The sequence below is a fragment of the Passer montanus genome, unplaced genomic scaffold, assembly GCF_014805655.1.
Source record: "Passer montanus isolate IOZ18808 unplaced genomic scaffold, ASM1480565v1 scaffold18, whole genome shotgun sequence".
In the NCBI taxonomy this organism is placed as follows: Eukaryota; Metazoa; Chordata; class Aves; order Passeriformes; family Passeridae; genus Passer; species Passer montanus.
In genome coordinates this window covers 12,081,848-12,106,748 of record NW_024365381.1, presented here as the reverse complement: position 1 = coordinate 12,106,748, position 24,901 = coordinate 12,081,848, and the positions used below count along the sequence as shown (strand labels likewise).

The following is a 24,901-nucleotide window of genomic DNA, read 5'->3' as shown; positions in this document are numbered from 1 at the left end:
TGAAAAGAATACACAGATTTGTACACCAGGACTTTTACAAGACAAACAAAGTCTGAAGATTCTACAAGCTGTATTTCAGTAACACCTCAACCTAAGGAAGAACTGGTAGGAGACAATCTTGAGACAAACTCTGTGTGCCTGAGTGCTATTTCTCCACTAACAAGAACTAATCTTCCTACATATCCCATGCAAAACTGACTGATCTCTGAGGACCTGAGACTATCTTTACCATCAGTTCCTTTTTTTTTGAATGCAGGCACGTATTTCTAGGGTAGAGTCCTGTATCTTTTACATGCCATTACAAGTGAAAACAAGACTTTTCTGAAATGGACAAAAAAACCCAAAACTTTCTTTCAAGTTTGTTCACTCTCCTCTTTATTTGTCATGGTGTATTTTTTCAGATTTTTCTCCCCACAGGTTTGGTTTTGTGGTTTTACTAATAGCAAAAGGTAGAGCACTCCTCAGTACTAAATCCTCCTCTGTCAGCACATTATTGTCAAACTGATTGATTGTAAGAGTCATGGTTCAGAAATACATCAAAAATACAGTGATAGGGATTTGTGAATGCATTTCCACCCTAAATTAAACAAGTTAGTTTAGCTAAGGCAATTGTAAAATGCTTCCTGCATTTATCTTCATGCAAAGTTAACCTTTCAGACAGTGTGAGATGACACAAATGGCTTCACACAATATTCCAGTGTGCAAGAAATCTATTGAAATTAAACCAAACAGTATTATTCAAAATTTATTTAATTAGCTTCTTAATGACCACGCAAGATCCATCCTCCAAGTTACATTTTTTATGATTGAGAACTCTCTGTACTCCCAAAACTGCCTGCACAGAAAGAAGACTGACTCCCTCCCCCAGCTGCTACATAAACATAGGCTCCTATTTCTATCATTTGCTCCATTAACTTCCCAAAATTCACCACAGGTCAAACAACAACAGAAGGCTATAGCTTCTGGGAACATATGTGCTCTTTCTGCTCTTTCAGGTCTTCTACACTCCTGCCAAAAGTTTCTAACAAGCATAAAATTAAATCTTTGTGCTCCTAGAAACAAAAAGCCATGTCTACACTTAATCATTTTTATATACCAGCCAAACCAAAACAAATAACTTTTAGCCACTCGAATAAACATCAGATACTATTTCTTTTCACCTTTCCCTTCATTTGTAGCCATCAAAGCTCCTCTCCACCCTTTCTGCTGTAGGGGAGCAATGATGCAAATTTAGGTACAAAGAGGGACAAATCAAAGGAATCTGAAGGCAAAGTGTTTTTCACAATTTACTCTAAGAATAACCTCTTGTTCTCCAGCGAGGCAGTACAATTTAACAGGGAGGTGACATGTGACTTTGAGTTCAGCTGGATTTGCAGCCCTTGAGCTGCTGACACAGATAAATTCAGCTTGAGCAGCAGCAGGTAGGTAATGAGCTTGCATTTATGAGGTGGTCCTGCTTGCCATCCACCCTTCTCCAAATGCAAAAGTTTAACTGCACATCATTTTATAAGGCCTACAGCAAGAACTCCAACAGTGACTAAAGAATATAACATCTTGATGCTCTGGTAATAAAATTGTACTTTGTCCAGTTTTGTCAAGATCCAGCAACATGGAATGCAATAGCCATAGATCTAATGAAGGTCTCTTGTGTCAGCCAGGAAACTTCAACCAAATTAATTTCATTTAATAGATGATGGAGAAGCCCATGCAGTAGCACTAAATATCCAAAAGACCTAGAAAATGCCAACTTGAATAATCCTTATATACTGCAATTTGGTGTTTCCTCTCTGGAGTGTAAGAGACAAAACAAACACCCTTTTCAAAAAAGCATTGCTTCCCAGCTCTCTTTTGTCATCTGAGTTGACCAAACAATCACCTCATTCTGCAGTGATGACACCTAAGTCTCCCCTCTGGATTATCAATTAATAATTTACTTTAATATCTCTTCTATAATTGCTTTAGGTATTAGGACAGAAAGTGAAATGTTAGAACAACTCCTGTTGGGTGCATCTTACAACTTTCCTTTTCCCCTCAGTACACACTAGAGTCACTTCCCCTACGAAAAACCACTATTGAATACTGTAGCAAAAGGATATCCTCACAACAGTTTTACCCAACCAAAAAAGTCATACATCATTGTGTTCCAAAGACACAATTCTACCAAGGTTTAAAACACAATAGAAAATACATAATTTACAACTGAACTTGGACTTACCCGTGGACTGGCTATGCACAGGAAGGACGGCAGCTCAGTCACCTGGCAGCGTCGTACACATGAGGTAGCTGTTCTCCTTCTATATATGACATGGTCTGAATAGCCAGTAACTGCTTTACAGTGGCTGCTGAACACAAGGTTCTGAAAACAAAATTAAAATTAAGAGTTAATGTCCATGAAGAAACACTCCTCTCAAATCTTGTATGCACCCATGCAGAAGACAGACAAAGCACATTCTGTACGTATTTCTCTTCGAATAAGGAAAACTCTACACATCTCCTGCTGTGAATATGTGAAGAATCTTTGTGTAATTATCAGAACATTCAAGTCCAGAAATGTTTGCAATCAGAATAGGTCATATCAATACTTGAGTTGATGCTCAGCTGGAACCAGAAACAAGTTTTTCTGCCTTTGAACCTTTTGACCTTAGCTTTTCTAATGAAGGCATTCCAGAAATATTCTAGTAAGTCTGATGCTCAGGGTGTTTTTGAGCTACTCATTTATCTATTCTGAGTTAAAATTAAATTCTGCAGAGGGAAAAAATTAAGAATTGAAATAAGGCTGGATTGGCATCTTTAGACTTGCATCTTTTCCAACCTTTTCATTCTCTCCTGTGCAAAAGGCTCTAAATTTTATCCTGAAGATTTTAGAAGTGCTAGCAGGGTTACACACATGAACAAATCCATGTTTAAAACCTGGAATTTGCCAAAATGCCCTTTTGATACAGAAGTGGGGATAGTCAGATGACAGTACAGTTTAAAGAAAGGAAAGCACTTTGAAGATGCTCAGCTCTCCATAGAAAAATAACAAAAAATTAAATTTTCTTTGCTTTCAGTTACAGTTCAATTTTTATTGTAAATATCTGCATCAAACAATGAAATAAACTGCTTATAGACTAAGCCATTTCTGCCACTTAGCTTTTATTGACTCTTCTATATTCATAAAGATCAATAGTTCTATATTATATTTGCTTCCTATAGTATGCAGAGCATTATTCTGCACACAATAGCAAACTAGCAATAATTTTAGAAGCATTAAGAGGTATACCTCTCACTGCCATAGGACCACAGGATGTGCCTTCCTGGAAATTCCAGCACTTAAGTTCCCTTAAGTAAAAAGTAAACAGGATCTCAAGTTTTGGTATTTTCCTGCCCAGCATCCTAATGCACCAAAATTAATGGCATGCTACTTTTACTCTACAGAGCCTTCCAATTTTATGAAATCCCAGTATTTGAAGTCGTAAACATCCAGATATATGACAGAAGCAGACACCCTGTATAGCATGTCATACATTGGATAGATGCATTCCTGTGTATGTCAAAAAGTGCTAGAAAACACCCACAGCAGGAGTCTATTACAGATCATGCATTCTGGGCCCTTTCATTTCCATTCACATTGGGCAAGATGCAGATGGCAAGCACGTATCATTTGGAACCTGCTGACAAGAGAGGAGAACAGTCTGACTGTACATACATGCCAGCACTACCTGCACTCAACCCCAGCCCCATAGCACGTCCTAAAAAATACAGGTCAAAGCTTGGCCCACACTGGATAATGTGAAGTGATCCCAAAAACAGGTTCTTACTCAGCTGACAATTCTTAATTCAGTAATGCTGGCTTAAGCAACAACTGCTTCCCTGGCCCTCACAGAGCCCCTTCTTGTTGGCCTAGCTGTCTGTATTCATTAAGATGCTGATCAAGATGAAAACAAACCCCTGCCCCTCTGCTCCAAGTGAGTTTTATGACATGCTTCCCCACCTGGTAAAACTGGCCATGTGCTGAAACAATAGTGTGGGACTCACAGGGCTGGGAATACGTGTCTGTGGACAATGGATATGAATGCTGGCTTACTCATCTGAGAACAGAAACAGTGGCAACAGAGCACCAACACTGCTGCTAAAAAGGGCCAGTCCTTTCCCATGATATATTTGTGCCACTTCCTGTCCTAGTTTTGTCTCCTCTCCAGAAGCCTCTGGCTACACATCTGATCAAACAAAAAATTCAACAGCCATGAAAATACAAAGTTTTCTGCAGTTGGCTCATACAAGGATGTGTTGGGGTATGCCTGCATCAGCACATGCAGGATTCCACAGCTGAGAATAAAGAAAGGACAGCAAGAGTCAGAGGGGGAAGGGTGAACAACTGCTTTAGCTCAAAGCCTCTCTCCTCCCCATCCCTGGACCCCAGACCAGGAGTACAGCTGATTTTATGAACAAGAATCATCATTGCAGGCAGTCAGAAGAGCTTTCCAGTAAGTCTTAGGACAGCAAGCACTGTCATATTGATTGTAGCCCTGGTCAATAGAGGGGTTTGGTAATTATTTCCTTGAAAGTCAGAATACAAGAAATGGATACAGAGGAAGTTAACAAACTGTAATTCCAATCCTATGCAAGTTTGTTACTTAATTATCTTTAGGAAAACAATATCAAAGACCAATTTAAGATGACTTTAGGACAGTTGAAGTACCTAGAAGGAAACAAGTAAAGCTTCAAGAAGGTACCCAAAATAAGAGAAAAATATTTGTACCTGGGCATTAATCTGCTTTGAGAGCTAGATTCCTGTGTACAAACTATGAGCAGGTCACATAAGAAACATCCCTCTGAATTCTGACATATGCAGCTGTTAAGTATTCATGAATGGAGCAGTCACCAGATATAACAGGGACAGTGGAAACCCATCAGCTTCCCATCAACCACATACATGGAAAAGAGTGGGTAAAGTTACAGAACTGAACACAGCCACAGCTCTGAAATGGCTCACACGCTTTAGTACAACAAAGCCAAAAATCAAGGAGGAAGATTGTTAAAATCCATGAATGTACAACTATGCACTGCAAAATAAGTCTTGAAAGAGGGTCTCCTATACTATAAATAGAGCTGCACATAAATATGGGTGATTGCTACCAACATCTTAAGCCCATTAACATGCATTTTTTTTTAATATAAATAAAATTACAAAAGGAAAGGAGGGAAAGGGTTCATGTAAACAGAGCAGATTTTATACTCACTTAATTCAATGCATACAAATGAATACATATCATGTGGAAATGTTGAGCAGGGGCAATAAAGAGACCTCACACTTTGCAAGCAATTTCTGTATTTACCTGATTAAACATATCTTTAGTCAGATGCTACTTCAATTTCTGAAATATCCATTAAAAAATAAATGTGTCTCTTTTTCTACTAACTTATTTTCATACTTTGTCTCTTACATCGGAAATGCTGATCTGAGCAGTTAAGAAAAGCCTTTCCAGATTTTTACCATTTCCTTTTTCCTCTTTTCTCACCCTCGTCATTCCTTACATGTTACTATCTTATGAAGCCCAAAAGGAAGCCTTGGGGAATGTTACACTGAAAGCTTCTCCAGTTTGGGCTAAGGAAGAAGTTAGTTCATTTCACTCACAATAATGTGCAGTGCTAAATGACAGGCATGTAAAGGGCAGCTTGATTTTCAACTCTCCTTTAGGCTTTGCACTCCCCAACTACCCTTTTTTTTTTTTTAAGGTGTTCTAAACGTAAGTTCTGCAAACAAAATTCTGTAAATATAACTTATTTTAAAGTGACTTCAGGTAGTAATTTGTCTAATAGGAAGGCTAGAAAACAGCTTTAAAGTATCTGTCATAACTGCAGGGCTATTCTTCCTTTAGATTCACTGGGGTTATCACAAATGCACTGTATTGCACACACTGATGAACTCTGCCCCTTAGCTGGCTTTTTTCTGTATTGAACTTGTTAGTTGCAACAGTCATTAGTTACACACAGTCAACAGCCGTGGGAACCCCTAGGACACAAGTACTGACATCCTCAAAGAACAGAAATTATCTGGAGAAACCAAATTAATGTTTAAATCTTGCTCAACTGTGGTATAGGTTGGTCTGTAGCCTATCCTATTAATTTAATCATTAATATTAAAACCTACACATGCATATTCTACATCTTAAAATCTATAATCTTAAGCCATCTTCTGTCCTTCAGAAAATCTAATGATTTTCATTTTGATATTCATACACACCAAACCAAGGGATATGTAAGGACTCAGATCATCTTTCTACATATTTAAAAATGAATGCTACCTTCTCTAAGTGCACACAAGTTCTGACACCATCTTCTTTACTGCCACACTTACGACAACACAGAAATTCTTCTTAACCATACGAACAAGAGGACAGAGCTACACTACAGTCTCAGAGACAATTCTCTAAGTGCACACAAGTTCTGACACCATCTTCTTTACTGCCACACTTACGACAGCACACAAATTCTCCTTAACCATAGGAACAAGTGGACAGCTACACTACAGTCTCAGATACATGCACTGCAGGCACTATAGAAAGAGCTGACTGTAATCTTTAAAAAAACTAACTGAAAGCAAATTCATGTAGCATAGAGATTTTATCAAGCTAGACATGGAAACACAGACTATTGACATATCAGCACAGCCAGAGTTAACGGGCTGTGCTGGTATTCACTTGGCTGGCTCTTTGTTTGATAACTAGGAGGACTCATTTTGTTGGCTTTGCTGTTAACGCTGCAAAACATGACACCAAGTCCAAGGTTGGTTTCCTACTGCTTATGCGTCTTCAATTTCAACTTCCTCTACACAATATTCAATTGAATTCTGGCTATCTCCTTTCCCCTTCCAGACTCATGAGCAGAAGCAATATTCCCTTGAGAAATTTGGCACAATCTCACTGTTTCAGAAAAGATTTTTTTCACTGCATATCTGCTAACTGCCCTAGATGTTTTCCTGACTCCATGCTAGCACTTCTGTGAACTTATTTCCCAGTGAACTGAATCAATGGAGCCTTAATCTAACTCAGGAAATCAACTGCAATTTAGTCATATAAAGGCAAAATCTTCACACATATCCTAGGCCAAAGATTAACAAAAATGATCTTGCATTATACAATAATTTGAATGCATGTGGATCTACCAGACAGTAGCAGAAGCAAATTTCAGAGTAGAAATACAGCACTGCAAATGCTTGTTCACCAACTATAAAACACTGTCAGGCTGGTCTCTGATTTCCCCAGCTGCTGCAACAATGTATTGAACTGAACAGGAGAAGATAGTTTCAGCCAGAAAATGACCATTTTGCATATTAAAAACATTATGAAACTCCTAAGCTTATATATAGAGTCTATCCCTGACAAATCATGAGTCTAGTTCTGTTGCTCCTGTATCTACTTTGGTGCTCCAGTAATATTTTGAAGTCTTCTAAATCAACTGATTTATTCATTATAGCAAGTTTGAAATGTAACACCACATGTGAAGGAGATAAGGGTTAAACTATTTTTCTGTTCAGCATTCTAAAGTCTCTTAACTGTATCTAAAAAAACAGACAGTATCATCATCCTATTATCAAGTTTGTTTTCCCTGCTTTATAAGGACAGAATGGTTTTCACCGTTTCTCACTCATGAGGGTGCTACTGTCTCCAGATCACAGAAATTTTGCTTACCTGCAGCAAAGTGCAGCTGTGCAAGTTAGGGAAAGACAGTGGGAAATTTACATCAAGCAAGAAATCCCTGTTCCTCAGAAAACATGACCCCTGCTCTTTGTCCTCTTCAGTCTCCATCCAGGAGCGCATGTGATGGAGCCTGTAGGATGCTTTCAGAGACAGGAAAAGAGCTAACCATCTGAAAAAAAACACAGGAGATGCATTTATTCACTGCTTTGTGAAAGAAAGGCTTGAATATATTTATAGCATAACTCTATTTGACAGAAATGTTTGGTTTTTTTTTTCCCAAAATATCAGGCTTACAGCATCCTGCCTTAAAGAAAATAATTTCTGCTAGACATTTTCACATTTTTCTTATTTCAATTTTTTCTAAGATGGTTTAACTTAATCTAACTGATAAAATCAGGATATACTTTGAAGCACTTAATCTAAAATGGTGAAGCACCAGTTAGTCCCTACTATTTAAAATTGCACCCATTTCTCTGTAAATTACATATAAATTATTTATAACAACATGTATAATGGATGCAGAATTTATCATAAATACCACTGAGACGCATCAAAAGAAATCTAATTTATGTTACTGAAGTGCAGTCAAGAAACAGTAATTCAAAATAACCAGAACAAAAAAATAATATTACACTTAAAAAGCCCTAAAGCAGAACATCTCTATTTAATACTAAACACTTTTAGTCTAAGATTTTTTACAGTCCCTATTAACTTGACTCAGAGTCCTTTCAGACTACACTATAAGTTAAAAGATCACCTCTCCTTTCAAGATAATACAGGTGATGCTATAAATCCACAGTTCAAAGCCTATGCCTCAGAATTACATTTCACATTAATGACAAGATGTGGAAAGTATGGCTCAGGGCTGAAGAACAACTACCACAGCACAAGCTTATTCCACGTGTGTTTAAAACATACACTCAAGTGCAACCAGTAAGAACTGCACTGAACTGGCCTTCCAAAGTCTGGATTTTGCACTTGATAACACCAGCAACCTGCTGCATGACCCTAAGTAAACTCTCCTTTTGCCCTTTGACCATCCTGCATATTTACAATGTCAACTCTTTGTAACACAGGGTTTCTTGTGACAGGGCATAAAAACTGCATTGCATAATGGTGCCCTGTACCTGGAGGAACACTCTAGAAGCTGTTCTTGTATTAGATAATGATAGAGAAATTATAATATTAGGAGGCATAGAAAATGCAGGTTTAGAGAGGAATGACTGACATCATCTGTACTTTTTCTGTAATTACTAAAAGAGGAAAAAAAAAAGTTGTCCTTACCTGGCTAAATGTCCCTGATTCATAAGGTTTGCCATTTCTGCTGGAGAGACATCAATAAACCGGAGGAAAGAAAAACAGCTTTCTTCATTGATGCCTAGGTCACAGAAATACTGAAGTTAGACCAACACATTTCACAGACACACCTAGGTGAAAACTAAATTTACTTCATCAATTCAGGACACACATACTATGACACATGACAAATTTAAGTGAGTAAAACAGGAGATTCTAATTTAACCTAGATCTTTTAGAAATACTGAAAATTCAATTTGAATCTCTGTTGTCAGACTCCACATTCCAGTTCATCTTCCACTGTGGGCAAGAGAAGGGCTCTTACCAAGAAAGAAAAATACATTCTAGGCCCAAGTGCAGCGAACATTTGTTTCACTTATTAAGAATCAGTAGGCAGAGTGCATATTTGCAAATTTGAACAAGTATCTTCCAGGCAGCTGACATAGATACCTCAGGATGCCTGTCCTACATGCTCTCTCTCACCCAGGAAGTCAAATGGGTTAGAAGGAGCTGCAGGTATTGATAGAGAAAAGCCTTGCAGGCCCACCCATGTGCACTGCACAGCCCAAACCCCAGCTGAGGAGATCCATGCTAACAGATTTCAGCATAGTAATGCAGCCAGTATCTCTCTTGCTTTATACTTCTGCAGATTTTCCCACCTCAGTAGCTGAGTGATCTAATTAGCTCTTGTAGGAAAAATATTCAATCATCTATAATAAATTGTATCTGTCAATATCAGCAGCTTTTCTGGGGTTTTTGCTCATTGATAAGATTCTGGGTCACTTGCATCTCATCTAGTTTCTAGTTGAAAGTAAGTTGGCAGTTTAAGATACAACAAAGAATGTACTGAAATGAATCCAAGATTTTTTAGAATTGAATCTGTGACAAAGTCATTAGACTAAAAAGGCAGCACTAATCTCTTGAAGCAAGTTGAAACAAGACATACTGAATTAAGATACTGCACTAAGATTAAGCAGTAACTAAATGACAAGTTATCCACAGATTCTTCCAGCTGCTTGACATCCTTTCCTCTCTGAGAAAATTAAATATATATACAAACACTGACAAAATTCTAGTAAATTTTGACCAGATTATCTCAGAGAACTAATTAATCTGGCCTCTCAGTCCTTCCCCCTGGAGAAGAAGATACATTAAAATCCAACTTGCTTCCCAGGACTGAAAACCTACCCTTCCTGTGGAAGAGAGACTGCTGGATGTGGTCTGGTGCAAATGGTGAAAGTAAAACCCGTAACCACCTGAAAATGAAAGGAATAAAACAAAACAACATCCATAAGAAGGTCTTAACACATAACATGCTCAATCACACAATCAGCAGAAGATACAGAGTAGCCATTCATTTCTTCATGGTAAGTATTTTAGCACTCTGAATATCTGGAACTGGACAGCAGTAGAAGGAAAGTGCCATCAGTCCACATGCACTGCTGTTAATTTGCCTATGAGACACACCATTGCTGTGTTGGAACTGCATTATATGTCTTGAAAAGCTGATCTTGTCTTCATACATGCCTCTCTCATCTCTTCCCTCAGCACTTCTCATAACTGAATGAAGAAAAAATCCAGAACTGCCACGGTTGCAGAAAATAGCCAACTGCACTTGGGCAGATTCTCCTCATCCAAGGTGAGCATTAAAAGCTGTCAAGGCACTAGCAGATGCTCACCTTATACCATGTTGCAACAGACAGATACTGACAGCTTCCTTGCAGGAGAAAACGCACTGAAGGGAAATCAGGTACAGCTTTTTTGTTGTTTCAAGGATCTTTGAAAGCTTACTTCTACTACACATCATCAACAACTCTAGATTCCTTTTCCTGGCTTTCTTACTCAATCAAAGGGATATTCTGAGATTAGGATTCCACCAAGAAGAGTGCCTATATCAGATGTTTAACAGCTGAATGACTAAAAGGAAATTGACTGCTCAGCCAACATCATTTAAGTACACCAGGTAAGGGAGCTATAATTAGCATTTATAAAAATAAGTGTAAGTAATAATACTAAATATGCTAAACTAGATAGGAATGGGAATAGACTTGCCTGTCCCGTGAGTGGTTAAAGACCCTGATCTGTCCATGACGGTAGATGAACTTGGAAATCTGGTATGGCTTTAGGGAGATGTGAAATGGAGACCAAGTTTCTTGTCGCTCAAACAGCTCTGGGTGATTGCACACCTGTAAGACAGAGAACATGTCAAAAGCTGAGAGGAATTAACTTAGTCCAATGTAGCATCTACATCCCAAATCAACCATGACCAATGATCAGTGAAACTTTAGTACTGCTTAATATTGAATGGCTATATTAGTGTATCTGCTCAAATCTGAACATGGCATATCTTTTGCTATTCATATAACAGCTGTTGTCTCTTCTTCCCAAGTGAATGGCTTCCTTCAACCAAACCAACCTTTGTAACCAAACCAGTTAGCAGATGCATGCATCATAGGGCTAAAGCTTTTCTTCACCCAACATCAATGCTACACTGCGTCTGAAACACAACTGAATTGATTGCCTACGCCAGATTTTTTTCAATATGGTGTTTTCTAGAAGCCACACCTTAATTTAATGTTAATCAACGATCATACTTTTCAAAAATTATTATTTAAAATAGCCTTACCTTCCTAAACTGCATGACTAGATTCATGAGACTGCTAGTGGTGGTCTGTGCTTGCTGAGTAGTGCCCATTGATGACTGCAAGAGGTCATCAATAGAGATTTTGTTTTTCAGAGCTTGGTACAAGAGCTTCTGTCGACTTGTCTGCTGGCAGTACATAAGAATTTCAATCTGCAAAATGATAATGAAGATTTAGCCATTTCTTTCTCTAAAATGAAGGATGAAAACATTAGTGTACATAAAGTTGAAACACACCTTGAGGAAAACATAACTTTCTCAAAAAATGAACTTTATAGGCAGTTGCATTCAGATGTGCATTTCAGGATCTAACCTGGAAAGGACTTAAACTGATAGGTGTGTTTTGAAGGCTTGTGTAATGATGTAGGAGACAGACCTTTAAAAGTACATGAACACAACTGAGTAAACACATGGGATTCTTAAGAAGTGACATCACACCTGCAGCTGATCAGTTTATAATCTGACTTCAATTCCACCATCCCACAGTTCCCCACTTAGAGCCGTGCTAAAGAGTGTCAGGACCCAGAGCAGTGACGGGTGCATTGCACAACAACAGTGTCTGTGGGAAGTCCACTGAAATTAATAAGCACATAAGAACAAACCACATGTCTCTCAGCCAATGTTTCTCAACCTGGGGACTGTTGACCACAAGATCATCCAGTATTGCTAACATCAATGTGAAATTAAGAGACTGGCAAGAGAAAAGAGCATGATGCTGCCATTATGTATCTCTCTGTACAGGCAAGCAAAAAAAAATCCTAAATCCATGCCAAATCATTCACAAAGGCAACTGGAAATGTTTATCACCTAGTAATTGATGTATCAATCTCCTTCACTGCCATTAGAGATACTTCTGTCAACTTAACCAGGATTGAAGATATTTGATTTTTAACTGGTAACAAAATGCTTTCCCAAGAAAAATGTTTGTTAATTAGAAGTTCTCAAGTTATATTCTCATCTAATGACATTACTGGGATGTGGTGCAAGAAGGTGAAGGTCGAAGAGAAATCTACAGTCAAATTTCAGGTATGCAGACTGACGAACAAGTTTGCAAAAACCAGATCAGAGAACAGAGCTGTAATACCCATTCCAGACAAATACTTTTTCTCACCTTATCTGACAGTTCATTTTCCACATCCTTCTTGATTCTTCTCAACATGAAAGGCTTCAGGATCATGTGCAAGCGGGATAGTTGGTCTGAAATAAAGGGAAGTGGAAAGAAAAACTACTTCATCAAAAAGAAAATTATATGGTGTTTTATGACAAATTAAGTCCCTAATTGCTCAGCCACTTCCCCCCATGTGAGTTCTTACAACATAGAGTTATTTCTCTGTTGATTTTTCTTTTTAAAATGACTGCTGTGCTATGCTGTTTTTCTATTCATTACACATACTATATGACAGTCAGAAACAGAAACTTCAACATAAACTATCAATAGCAATCCAGTACTGTTCCAATCTCATTATGCATCCTCTGTTTTAGATGCTACATCTCATAGAAAATTTAGTCATTATTAGTTCAAAAAGGCAACAGATTCTTAATATAAAAATTATAGTGGTTACACACTGCACTCACTCTCATCAATAGCAGATTTGTTCTCTGCATGGCTCTCTATGTCCTTAGAAAACCACTCATTGAACTCTTCATGGGAATCAAACAGTGTTGGCATAATAAAATGCAGCAGGGCCCACAGCTAAAAGGAGAGGAGAAAACACCACATTAGCAAAAGTCGTCCTACTGTGGACAAGGTAATTGGGGATCCCAAAATCTTGCAGCTCTTTTTAAGCAAAATCACTTCACTAGATCATGAGACATGGCAAAATTAAACAAAATCCCCGCTGCATTCTCTTCCTGCCTCCCCCACAATGCCACAGGTATCAACTTAACCGAACCCCATTAGAAAGCAGTGACAAACACAGTCTAATTACCTCAGCCAACAAAAGTCAAAGTCACGAGCATTAGATTTCATCCTGTAATCTAAATATTACCTCAAATATCTTTAGTTTTATTTAAATGCGTGGCAAGTTTCCTTAGTTTTCCCTCCCAGGGCTGATCCCATGTTTGTTTGACAGTGGTTTGCTACAAGCATGATCCCGCAACCACACAAATAGAACAGATTTCTCTTTTTCCATGTTTACATATATTAAGTATGTATTATTGTTATAAAGAAAAATCCACACTTTTGAGCTCCCAAATACCTCAGCCATTGTGTTCTGGATTGGGGTCCCAGTCAACAACAATCTGTTTCGACACTGGAACTGTAGTAGAATCTTCCAACGAACACTGATGAATAAAAGCAAGAAAAATCATTTCTAGAGAGAACTGCAGAATGATATGAAACATAAGGTATTTTAAGGCAAATTGTTTCCAGTGAGTTTCCCAAACGATCTTTGAAAGTCACTAGAAAAATTATTACAGCTGTTCCCCAGTCTTTCAAAAGACAACTACAGAACGAAATAACCTTTTTCCAATTAAAAAAAAATTAAAGAGTGTAATTTATTTTATTTTTGTAAGTATCTTTTTTACTCATTTTTAAAACAAATGTTTACTAATAAAGTCTCATGATCAGATTAATTAACTTTCCAAAAGAGACAGGTACTTTAAATCAGAATGTCGTGTATTTTTCACACTTTACTAGAGGAAGTGTATAGGCTACTGTGGCAGGAGTGCTGAGCTATACATTAAAATCCTCTTCAAGGGGTGGTTTCCCAAGAATGCTGAAGAGACAAACTTTGGTCAGAATGAGCCTGCATCTAAAGCAGTGTCCTCAGCTTACTGTGTACAGTGGCAACTTGGACAAAGGTTATGGGAAAGCAATTACAGAAATAAAGACGGACAAATCCATTACTTGAAAACAAACAAAAATTTCTGGCATAGAGTTTCATAACACAGATTGGGCTTTACTGCAGCCAACAGTGCTCATGGGGTTCTGACCTTCATTCATGTCTGGAAGTGCCATTGAATAAGGATCAAAATAATGCATTTAATGGAGCCAAAATAAGCAATATAAGCTAAATACTACAGACCATTCACCAGGCAGAATTCTGTGAGTAGTCAGGAGGGAAAGTGAACAGCATGTCACACTGTTTTGTTTAACTGTCCTGTGCTCTGTACAAGTTTCTGCTCCAGAGCTACCTTTAATTACATTTTACATATTTGGAAAATCTAAATGCAAAAAACCTAATGGATCTATCCAGTGTCAGAGAGACATATAGATATTTAACTAGGTTAGATATTTAAGGGGTCTTATGTGTGTCAATTTTAACTCCTATCAATTTATGTTCTCTTGATGCTTTCTTGATACTCTTCAGAAAGGCTGATCCACAAAAAAGATTTTGTTTCCAGTTAGTTTATTACCTGGAGCTACTCTTGAGTGCTTGTGCTTCATCGAGCACCATATACTGCCACTTCACTCGCTGGAAATACTTCACATCCTGCACTACCAGCTGGTAACTGGTAATTACCACGTGGAAAGGAGCATCCTGAGTATACAACGTCTTCTACAACCACAAAAGGAGAAACAAATGTCCACATATGTAAGTACATTGTCAAAAGTTCACTGTAATTTCAGACTCCTGTTTTACAATCTTCTCATTACTAGTACCACATTTACCACATCTGACTTGTAAAATTAATTATATTACAGTTACTCAACTAGTGGACCTGGACTTCAGCCCTTGAACAATTTCAGACACTTCTTGACATGCAAGACAAGACCTGGGTACTGAGCCCTACAAAATACTACTGTTAAATAAGGAACAGTCTTGACAGAACTGCAGGGATTCTGCATTGGGGCATCCCGAGTTAGGTTACTCAAACAGAATAAACAGTCCTTGACACTGAAACTTCCTGCTTTATTTACAGAGCTCTAGTTCTTCATCTGAACCCCACACCACACTGAATTGCCCTGTACAGTATTGCTTTTCAGGACAAGAGAAATCTTCCACCTCATTATCTTAATGAAAATGCTACTACAGGAATTAAGAGACTCTGCATCCACATTAGTTTAGTTTGCTGACATGTAGCAACAGTTTCTGGTCTACTCTGCACACAGAAAGACAGCCAAAGTACATGTTCATGCTGGTATTACCTGACTCCAGAACTTTCTTATCACCTTTCTGTCATGGGGATTTCCCCAATAAGGTAGCACCTGAAACAGTAAAAAAAATATAAAGACATTATTTTCAAATAATGACACCAGCTCTGTAATTTTGTAGTCTGTAGTCTACAAAATGACATACTTCTTTCCCCAAAACAACAAAAAGGGCAATCATCTTTTTATCATTGAGAAAAATCAGAAAGCATTTAAAGATTCTTTGAAAAAGAGCATTCCAGGAAAAGGCATCAAGCAACTTGGCCTGATCAAGCTATGCTGAGAATCTAAAAATGCCCATTAGCATTTAGCATAAATCTTCTAGTCAGGTTTTGCTAAAAATTAAAAATTATACTTTGCTTATGGCAGAATGAGATCAGCACTCAACTGCTGTAGTTAAAGCTAGAGGACTAGAAGGCTTGTTGCCTGTTTAGCAACCTCCCTAGTCCTGCTGGTTTTCTATTTCAGGACTGACCCCAAAAACCTGCCATGAAGTTAAAATGTCTGGCCTGGATATACTTAATATAAGAATTTCAAAAACAAGCACTACTGCCAGAGAAAGCTGTTAAACTATCTACAGTTCAAAACTGCATGGGTCCCATTACTCAGACCTTTGCACAGCACTGACTCCTGCCCCTGGTTAATAACACTGTGCTGCCACCTCCTGCCTGGTGGAATATTTACAGTCAGCTAAGATGGGAGGTTTGGGAGGAGGAAAAATGCTGCTTTCTGAGGTGGTGACAAGTCTTACAACTTCAACTAACAGGTTCCAAAAGCCTTTAATTGAATAGTCTTCCTACTGTTCTGTTTGTAAAACAACCAAACTGATCAAAAAGCTATTTGTATTTTAGTTTACATATTCTGCCATGGACATAAATTCACTGTGATTTACTACAAGCAGAACTGACTGCACACTTCTGTATGATTAGAGGAAGAAACAAAACTGGTTGAAAAATTGATTGAAGTTGTAAACATGTGACAGTAAGTTTAGAAAACTTATTTTTAAAATAATGGATGAGATAAACATCAGCATGCAATAAGACCAGCCTGCCAAAGAACAGCTATAGAATGATATAAACAGTTTGGTGTTTAAGTCAAAAAAGAGAAAACTATGTTTTCACAAGCATCCTGACTGCATTTTTCAAACATTTGCTGTATTTCATTCCTGAGAAGGAGAAAGCATAAACAGTTGCTTGTCTATTCTATACAATGAATAGATCAAAGGAAGCGAGACAAAGCAGATAGAATGGCCAACAGCTCTCAAGTTTTTTAATCAAGAGCCCCTATTATTTTGGGCTATGAAAAGACATGAATGGATTATTTTTAGGTTGTATTGGCTGTTTTTTCCCTTTTGAATACCTCTTCAATAACACAACTGTTTGAATTTCTTCCTAAGTTGCTTTAAAGGCTCGGTAATGCCAATTTATTGCAAAATACAAGTCACTGAGTAATCCAGTATTGAACTATGCTCTGGCACAACTTCTCATTCAGATACCTCAAACTAAACAACACCACAACCAATGTACAGTCTCATCAGGATCTCCAAAGCAAGCTATTTGGTAAAAGCTAAGTCTTTTAATTTTGCCCTGCCCCAGATCAAAAAATCAAATATATATATATAGTAATACATTCAAATTTTTTCCTCATGCTTTTTTAAGTAGCCAAGACATTCCAACAATTAGCCTGATGATACTGGTACACTGGTTACTCACAACTAGGTGTCTTCCACTGTTTTCTGTAAAAAGGAAAATCTGATGTTTCAAAAAAACCCAACCAATACTTCTATATATCAAAGGTTATTATGTTAACAACCCAAATACTTAAATTATGATCTGTTCCTCTTTGCAGATATAACTGCAAGCTTCTGACACTGTCTATCCTGAATTCTGAAGTTACAACTTTTTAGTAGTACACATTTTTTAGCAGTACACATTTCTTTTCAAATTTTCGTTTGCAACACTCCCAACGTTTTCCACTGGGAGACAGCTTGTTTTTCAGTAACTGATGGTTCCTTGCTTTCTAATTTACTGTTTACTATGTTTTCACATTCACAATATTCCTGAAAAACTCAATTTGTTCTCTTTCAAATCTTTTTGTTCTTATCTATTTGTGCTTCACTTCTCTGCTTTTTCTTGATTATTAACTACATGTTCATAGTTCTTCTATTTTTCTGTAATAACTGTATTTTGCTTCCCTCTTATCTGTTCAGCGTTTGTTCACGTACAATCTTTATCTGACTCAAATTCATATAAATGACTGAAAACACAACTCTAACCCCAAAGACATTACATAAAACATGGTATATAATTCTTGGTTCTGCTGCCAGGCCCACACATTAAAATTATGCATCCACTTGTGGACCTACTACAGTTCCTTACTGAGAAGGTGTCTTTAAGTTGGTGCAAAATGAAAATTATGTGAATAAAGTCAGAAAATTTTTAAGCCCTAAGTAACTAAAAACTTCAGAAAAAAAAACCAGGATGATAGAAAAAAAATACCAGAAACAGGCTCATAACAGAGTTTCATATTCAGTAATCACCCAGATGTGATACAGAAGTTAGGAGAAGAAAATAGTTTGCTCTCGAGGAAACAGAAAGAACTTTCTTGGACATGCTTATTACCTTAAATTTAGGTACAAATCTGGCAAACTCCTGGTGCCAGTTGTTCAGAGTAGAGGCAGGTGAAATTATTAAAAAAGGTCCCCAGATGTTCTCTCTCTGGAAAACACACATAAAAAATTAAATTTAAAAAAAAATTGAACGGAGGTGATAAAGACATGGTTTGGTATGGCTTTAAATCTACTAAATGACAGTGGCTACATGAGAGGAAACTGTATGAAAAACAGCAAAACTCTACCAGCACAGCAGGGTGATAGAAAATCAAACAGAGCAGATCTAACATTTAACCAAAACTTATTTCATAACATCTAAGTTCTTCTCAGAACAAACTCCTTTGTTTCTGAGAGTTGCCACCTGCATGTTACTAACAGCCCCTGTCATTTTGAAAAGAACTTGAGGTCATGTTGATAACTTTGTTCTGCCACATCACAAATTACAGTGCTCTTTGGTGAAAAACTGAGTTGATCCATTAATATATCAGCAGTCACAAGCTGGCCCTCATAAGGGAGAGGCAGAAGAACAAAGCCCTGTGTAACCTTCCAAAAACCTCAAGGTGCAGTGTCACGGGGAGACAAGCTTATCTTGTTACTCCTTCCATGAGCTCAAGAATCTTCAGCTCTGCACACCTTTACAGTATTTTGGCCAACAGTACCAGTAACATAAAGAAATGCACACAATTGTCACGTGGTCACTAGTGCAGCTAATTTTGCTTCTAGTATCACATCATTGACATCTCCTGTTTAGGGTAAGTGACTGGGTTGCAATCAAGACTGTTATTATTTTTAAATAAATGCATCTATTTCTGCATTAAGAAGTAAGCTCCTGTTGCTAATTCTGTTTTGTTTGTCTGCCCTGGCACAGAAGAATCGCTATGCTTCCTAAAAAACCCCACTGGAATATGGAAATTAATGCTAATTGCCATGAAGCTCAGAACTGAGCACTTTGATCTGTAAAACTTAGTGAACCATCAAGTGTGCAACTTGTTCTCTCCTGAGACTTTTACATTCAGTGCAAATGAGAAGATTTTACTCTGTGAATAAATGAAAACTCTATATAAATAAAAATTGACATACATACATATTTATAACTATTTCAATGCCTCCACATGACAATAATGTATAAAATTCCCTTTAATACATTTAAGGTTCATAATCCAAAATTCATTTCCAACATGTGAAAATTATGCATCTTCTATCAAGCACACTACCCAGGAACAAGCTATAATCCACCTACCTCAGCCAGATGTGCAAGGAGAGCAATACTTTGTACTGTTTTACCCAGACCCATTTCATCTGCCAGGATTCCATTGATGCCCTGCAAAAGATCCATAAATTAACACCTTCACTTTACTACTTTATAATCTACAAAGAACTGGCAGAACAGTGCTACTGAATTAAGGGGGAACAGCCACACTGTAACAACTCTGAAACTTTATAATCTCTTGCATCTGCTCCTGAGATCCCAACTGTATTTCATTCATCTCTCAATCAAAATTTTCCCCTAAGCCTCTCTGCACTTCATGATCCCATTGTGACCTGGGCACACTCACAAGGACAAGACTGCCTGCAGTTTATCTGCTGACCCAAGCCTGAAACAGTATGCAACTCCAAGCAGGAAAAGTTTTTTCCATGTATGATCTAAGTGATAAACAGTTTCATAAACCACACAAAGTATACTGAACTCAAAGCCCTCTTCAAAGCTGTTATGTTCTAAATAATAAAGAACACTGGTACTGGTGGCCTACCTAGTACATAACAAATATGTTAAAGATCAACTATATCCAGTCTATTTTTAACAACAGTATATTTTTTTGCCAACTTTATTCTAATGACTTAAATAATCCCAGAAGTTATAAAAATTTGCAAGATGTACTAATATACCTGCTCATATAGGTTGGCCAGCCAATTCATGCCTTTCAGTTGATAAGCTTTCAGTTTTCCATTGAAAATGGTAGGCTGTGGAATATCTTCTCCTGCTCGGATAGATGGGTTTGCTAAACTGTAGCTCTCTCCAAACCCAGTCCCGGACTTGTTAGCAGCCCTTAAAGCAGCTGCCCGGCTCTCCTTTGCATCTTCATCAAATGACCTGGTCTGAACAGGAAAAGGAAGGTAATGCATAAGATGGTGAATATATTAATCTATCAAGAAACTGGAGTGTAAAAGGCTTTACAACTCACATTAAGACATGATACTCGCCAGAAATGAAGATTAAATGAGCCTGTTCCTATAGCCCAAATCCTTATACTCTGGTTTTCTATTTGTTTCACACAAAATGTGTCAAGGGAATTAAATTCAAATCTGGCCCCTAGATAAATCTATTTGACTTGGCTGTTATGAAAGATCCTGGTACTGTGGCCTCTGCCAATTACTTTGCTTGCTCTTCTACTTCATGGATCAAAAAAAAACATACCCGGGCTTGATGAATCTGGTAAGCATCCTCAGCATTCTTCAGAGCTTGGGCCTTGTAATAGTTGCTATCTGAAAATACCATACCCATATTAGAGCTCTGCAACAGTAACCACCCAAACACACAGATAAATTCCAATAATTGCAGCAGTCCTTCTTGCAGAGAAGGATGTTGTGCTTGAAATTGTTATGTTTGCACACACAGAGTACAGTAGATTTCAAAAGAGTGCAAGGAAAGGACTATAGATGAATCACTTACCATAATCTTCTTGGGTGATGTTGACCACCACTCCTCCACCAATATCAATCTGCCTTTGGGTAGAGCTGTCTTCCAGTTTGCGCAGGATTTCCTCCTGTATCCCATCATGGCCAATATCTCGTTTCCGACTCATAAAATGGGCATACAATTCAGTTTGTGTGATCAGGAAGTTCAGTTTTCGCTGCTGTCTCTTAGCCTAAGAGAAGAGCATTTACCAAAAACAAAGGGGGAAAAGAGACAGGACAAGAGTTCAATGTTAAAAATATAATTAAACAAAAAAAAAAATCATCTAATAATGTATCAACAACCAATCTATCTAGATTATGTTAAGCACACCTTGTGAAGTGCTACATTAGTTGCACATAAAAACATTGACCAACTCCATAAATATCTGTACAAAAATATAAAAATGTTGTAAATCAATTTTTTTTAAATTCAGTAATCATGACAAAAAACACCATAATCCAATAAAAGAAAGTTTTAAAGTTTTGTTTACACTGAAAAATTAAAACATCAACAAAAAGTAGCATAACTTTAGTGGTCTATAGTAAAGGAACTCAGCAGTTAAGAAATGCTTTCATGGGGACCTCATTCCCACATTCTGTTACTTATTAGTAGAGGGAATTATGGCAGTACACATGAGTACATCAATAGGTAACACAGTTGAGATATTATCATTACTCAGCATTCAGCAAGTCATTGCAGAAGCTCTGCTCACCCTTAGGCTTTGGCAGAAAATGCAAAAGTTAAAATTTGTCTATTTATCTAAGCCAGCAGAAAACTTCACCAAATGTTAATGAATTTGCAAGAATGAGTGGAACATGACAAATACAAGCTTCACTAGAGAGCTTTTACAAGGCAACTCTCTTGAATTCAATCCCTTTCACTCTGTAATAGAGTTCAAGAAGTTGTCAGTTGGCCAACAAAAAAAGCAAGCACAGAAAAATTCTGTGTCTTGTACATACATGACAGAATAATCTTACAGCATCAGGGGCAAAAATAACAGGACAAAAAAATTCAGTGTCAATGAAAAAGTGTCTTCCCTTCTGGATCCAGAAAGATGTACAAACCATTACAAAATGTTGGCCCTTACCAACACTGAGCTTTGTATGTCTGTGAGACATGCACAGCTTCTCTGATTCCTTCCTCAATTTCACTCAATTATAAAGAACTTATGCAATTTGAAGGGTTTTTTAATCACCTCTTGCTAACATTAGAATAATTACATAAATAAAAACAAGACCGCAGAAAAAACATGTGGAATAGCACCAAAACAGAAGAAATAACTGAATTTCATGGCTTGGATTTAGAAATTATCCAGTCACTTCTGTGTCCCCTCAGCACATTAAGTATCAGCAATCTGTGATTTTGCTGTACCTCTCTCATCTCCTCATCCAGCTTGCGTTGCTCCAGAGCCTCCTTCTCAGCTCGTTTCCGATGCTCTTTTTCCACCTTTTCATACTTTTTCCAATAGAGAAGCATCTCCTTGGTGAGACGACGTGCTCGTGGTAGGGTTTCCTTACAGTTTTTCTGGGCTTGGATAGCAGCTCTACGGACCTCCCTCATGCACTGGTGGGCCAGCTAGAAGGAAATAAGATTTGGGAACAGTGGTAAAATGGGCAGATTGTAAAGAAAGTCAACAATAAACAGTATCAGATTTAATTATAACCAAGTCTGATACATCAAAAGAGACAGAACTGTGATACTTCACTCAGCAGCAATGCTTCTGAAATGGCATGAGAGAATGCAATCTTCCAAAAAAATTCTGAGATGGCAGAGAAGACAAAAATCTGAAGACAGTTTCAGCATGGCATAATACTTAAAAGACTGATCTGATGGATAGGTCCTTGAAAGGGACTCAGAAGAACAAAATTCAAGGCTTACCTACAGCTCTTACTCACCTATTTATAGACACTTTTCTGGGGTTATTTTTTCACTTTTCAATAAGAATATAGTTAAGAATACTGCAATAGCAGTATTGGTGGAACACAGTCCTGTTCACATTAATACACAGAAAAGTGAGGGAGCATTCTACAGTTTTGCTACTATTTCATAAAGCATAAGAAAACATAATATTTTTGTTCAAATAGAAATAATTTGATGTCATTATAATAACATCAAAATAGCTGGGTTTTTTAGTTTGTGACAGTTTTTCCTTCCACTAAAATCTGCACAACAATTCTAACATACAGATTTCAAATTATAAAACAAAATTAAGGCCAAAAAAGTGGAACTTTAAAAAATGTAAATTCTACTGGCCAAGTTTCTTAAACATACAAATAAGCCCCATTTTCTGCATCCCTTACATAGAAAATGCTCCCTTTCTCGATAATGTATATACAGAACAGAAAATTTCCTACATCACCTTGTCTCTAACCATTCTCAGTCATATTCTTGATTACCTTTTCATCCTTAGTCATATAAATGAATCAGACACTTGAGCATAACCCTTGAAAAGCGCTCAGAAAGCTGTTACCCAGTGTTTGTAAGCAAAGTTCTCTTGGTAGAAACAATGCCAATTCTCAGAGAAGACTCTGATGAGAAGATGGATTGCTTTTGCAATCACTTATGTTGAAAACTGCTCTATTTTTAATCTCAGGTCCTCAACATATTTATCTATGTTAAAGCATTTAATATTCCAAGAGCCCCTTTGATTTCAATCAGAATGCTTAAAACCAGCAAATTTTAAGTAGTGGATAGATGGGCAACTCAAAAGTCAAAGTGTACCAAAGCCACTAATGTACAGTATCAAAGATTAGTAAATTTAAAATGTACAAACTAAATCTTTCAAAAGCCAGAAAGATCTCATGAAAGGAACTCATGTTGCTTGTTTCATCTGTTGCTTATGAAACAAGACAAACAACACAACTAAAAAATGAAAAGCCTTATAATAAATCACAATTACTTGTATACAGTGCTTTCTCCTATACTGCCCTGCTAGTATAGTCAGCATTGTAAGAAAAAGAAGAAACATAGAGAGGTTACAGTTTGCTGTAACCAGGACAAGGTTGTCAGGATGTTTGCTTACATCCAGGACAAGGAACAGTATGAAACTAAACACAACCTACCTTTTTGCTGTTGGTTAGGAAGAGGTTACGGGCTGAAGCTTTCTGTTTGTATGCCTGTAAAAGAGCATAATCTGTAAATTAGTTAAAGGGTAATGGCTTCACAGTATTTTTAAAAAATCACTGTCTGGTCTTCAGCAGGTGCATATAACAACTTCAGTCATGTACTCTGCTGTACAATTGAGAATAGGTACTGTAAGTATTCTTCATTTTGACTGAAACACCTTTTCATCCCAAAATTACTGAAGGCATACATAAATATATTCCAAATCCTGAAGGAAGCAAGCAAAACACCTCCTTTTTCACAGTTGTTTCTTTAATTATTACTGTTGCAAAGCAGTAGTAATTATTCCATTCCATTTTCATCACTCAGGCAAACAATATTTTCCACTGTGTCCCAAAGACGAACAATTCCTGTAGATCCTATGTTCTTCACATGATCAAAATTCATCTTTTGGAAAAATATGGTCTCTCTCACTGCACATATCCTTTGTTTGGCTTTTAAGTCCATAAAGGATGACACAGTCATGACTTCTTGTAACTTCCTAGAATTCAGAGTCTGCTAACTGTGAACTTCAAAAATCAGGTTCTAAGGTCCATTCTGACCATCTCAGAAAACTACAATAGTGAACTCAGCCTTCTGTTTCAAAGGTGCCTGAAGCTTGCACTGTGAAGGATACAAACACTTTTCCCTAATTCGTTTCTGAGGTAAGGTTTGAAAAACACAGATGCTGTGACTGAAACACCCCTTTTCTGAACTCTACTGTAAACCTAGATCGTGGTTTGCTCTGTACTGCCATTGTGTAGATCAGTGTGAGTACCTGCTAGAGCTCACTGCACTT

General features: G+C 37.4%; 1 protein-coding gene across 4 annotated transcripts in view; it reads right to left on the bottom strand.

Moving 5' to 3' along the window:
* Nucleotides 1-24,901, bottom strand: part of INO80 (INO80 complex ATPase subunit) — a 64,701-nt gene that overhangs the window by 24,563 nt on the left and 15,237 nt on the right. For all 4 annotated transcript variants that reach the window (XM_039704827.1, XM_039704828.1, XM_039704830.1 and 1 more), the window contains 18 exons: nucleotides 24,063-24,116; nucleotides 22,372-22,575; nucleotides 20,995-21,190; nucleotides 20,740-20,807; nucleotides 20,211-20,420; nucleotides 19,564-19,644; nucleotides 18,334-18,429; nucleotides 15,710-15,769; nucleotides 14,977-15,119; nucleotides 13,818-13,902; nucleotides 13,195-13,312; nucleotides 12,731-12,816; nucleotides 11,605-11,772; nucleotides 11,031-11,164; nucleotides 10,167-10,234; nucleotides 8,967-9,060; nucleotides 7,674-7,851; nucleotides 2,216-2,356 (listed from right to left, as the gene is read on the bottom strand). In XM_039704827.1, the coding sequence (XP_039560761.1) occupies nucleotides 2,216-2,356; nucleotides 7,674-7,851; nucleotides 8,967-9,060; nucleotides 10,167-10,234; nucleotides 11,031-11,164; nucleotides 11,605-11,772; nucleotides 12,731-12,816; nucleotides 13,195-13,312; nucleotides 13,818-13,902; nucleotides 14,977-15,119; nucleotides 15,710-15,769; nucleotides 18,334-18,429; nucleotides 19,564-19,644; nucleotides 20,211-20,420; nucleotides 20,740-20,807; nucleotides 20,995-21,190; nucleotides 22,372-22,575; nucleotides 24,063-24,116 (2,184 nt within the window). The remainder of the gene's footprint in view (nucleotides 1-2,215; nucleotides 2,357-7,673; nucleotides 7,852-8,966; nucleotides 9,061-10,166; nucleotides 10,235-11,030; nucleotides 11,165-11,604; nucleotides 11,773-12,730; nucleotides 12,817-13,194; nucleotides 13,313-13,817; nucleotides 13,903-14,976; nucleotides 15,120-15,709; nucleotides 15,770-18,333; nucleotides 18,430-19,563; nucleotides 19,645-20,210; nucleotides 20,421-20,739; nucleotides 20,808-20,994; nucleotides 21,191-22,371; nucleotides 22,576-24,062; nucleotides 24,117-24,901) is intronic.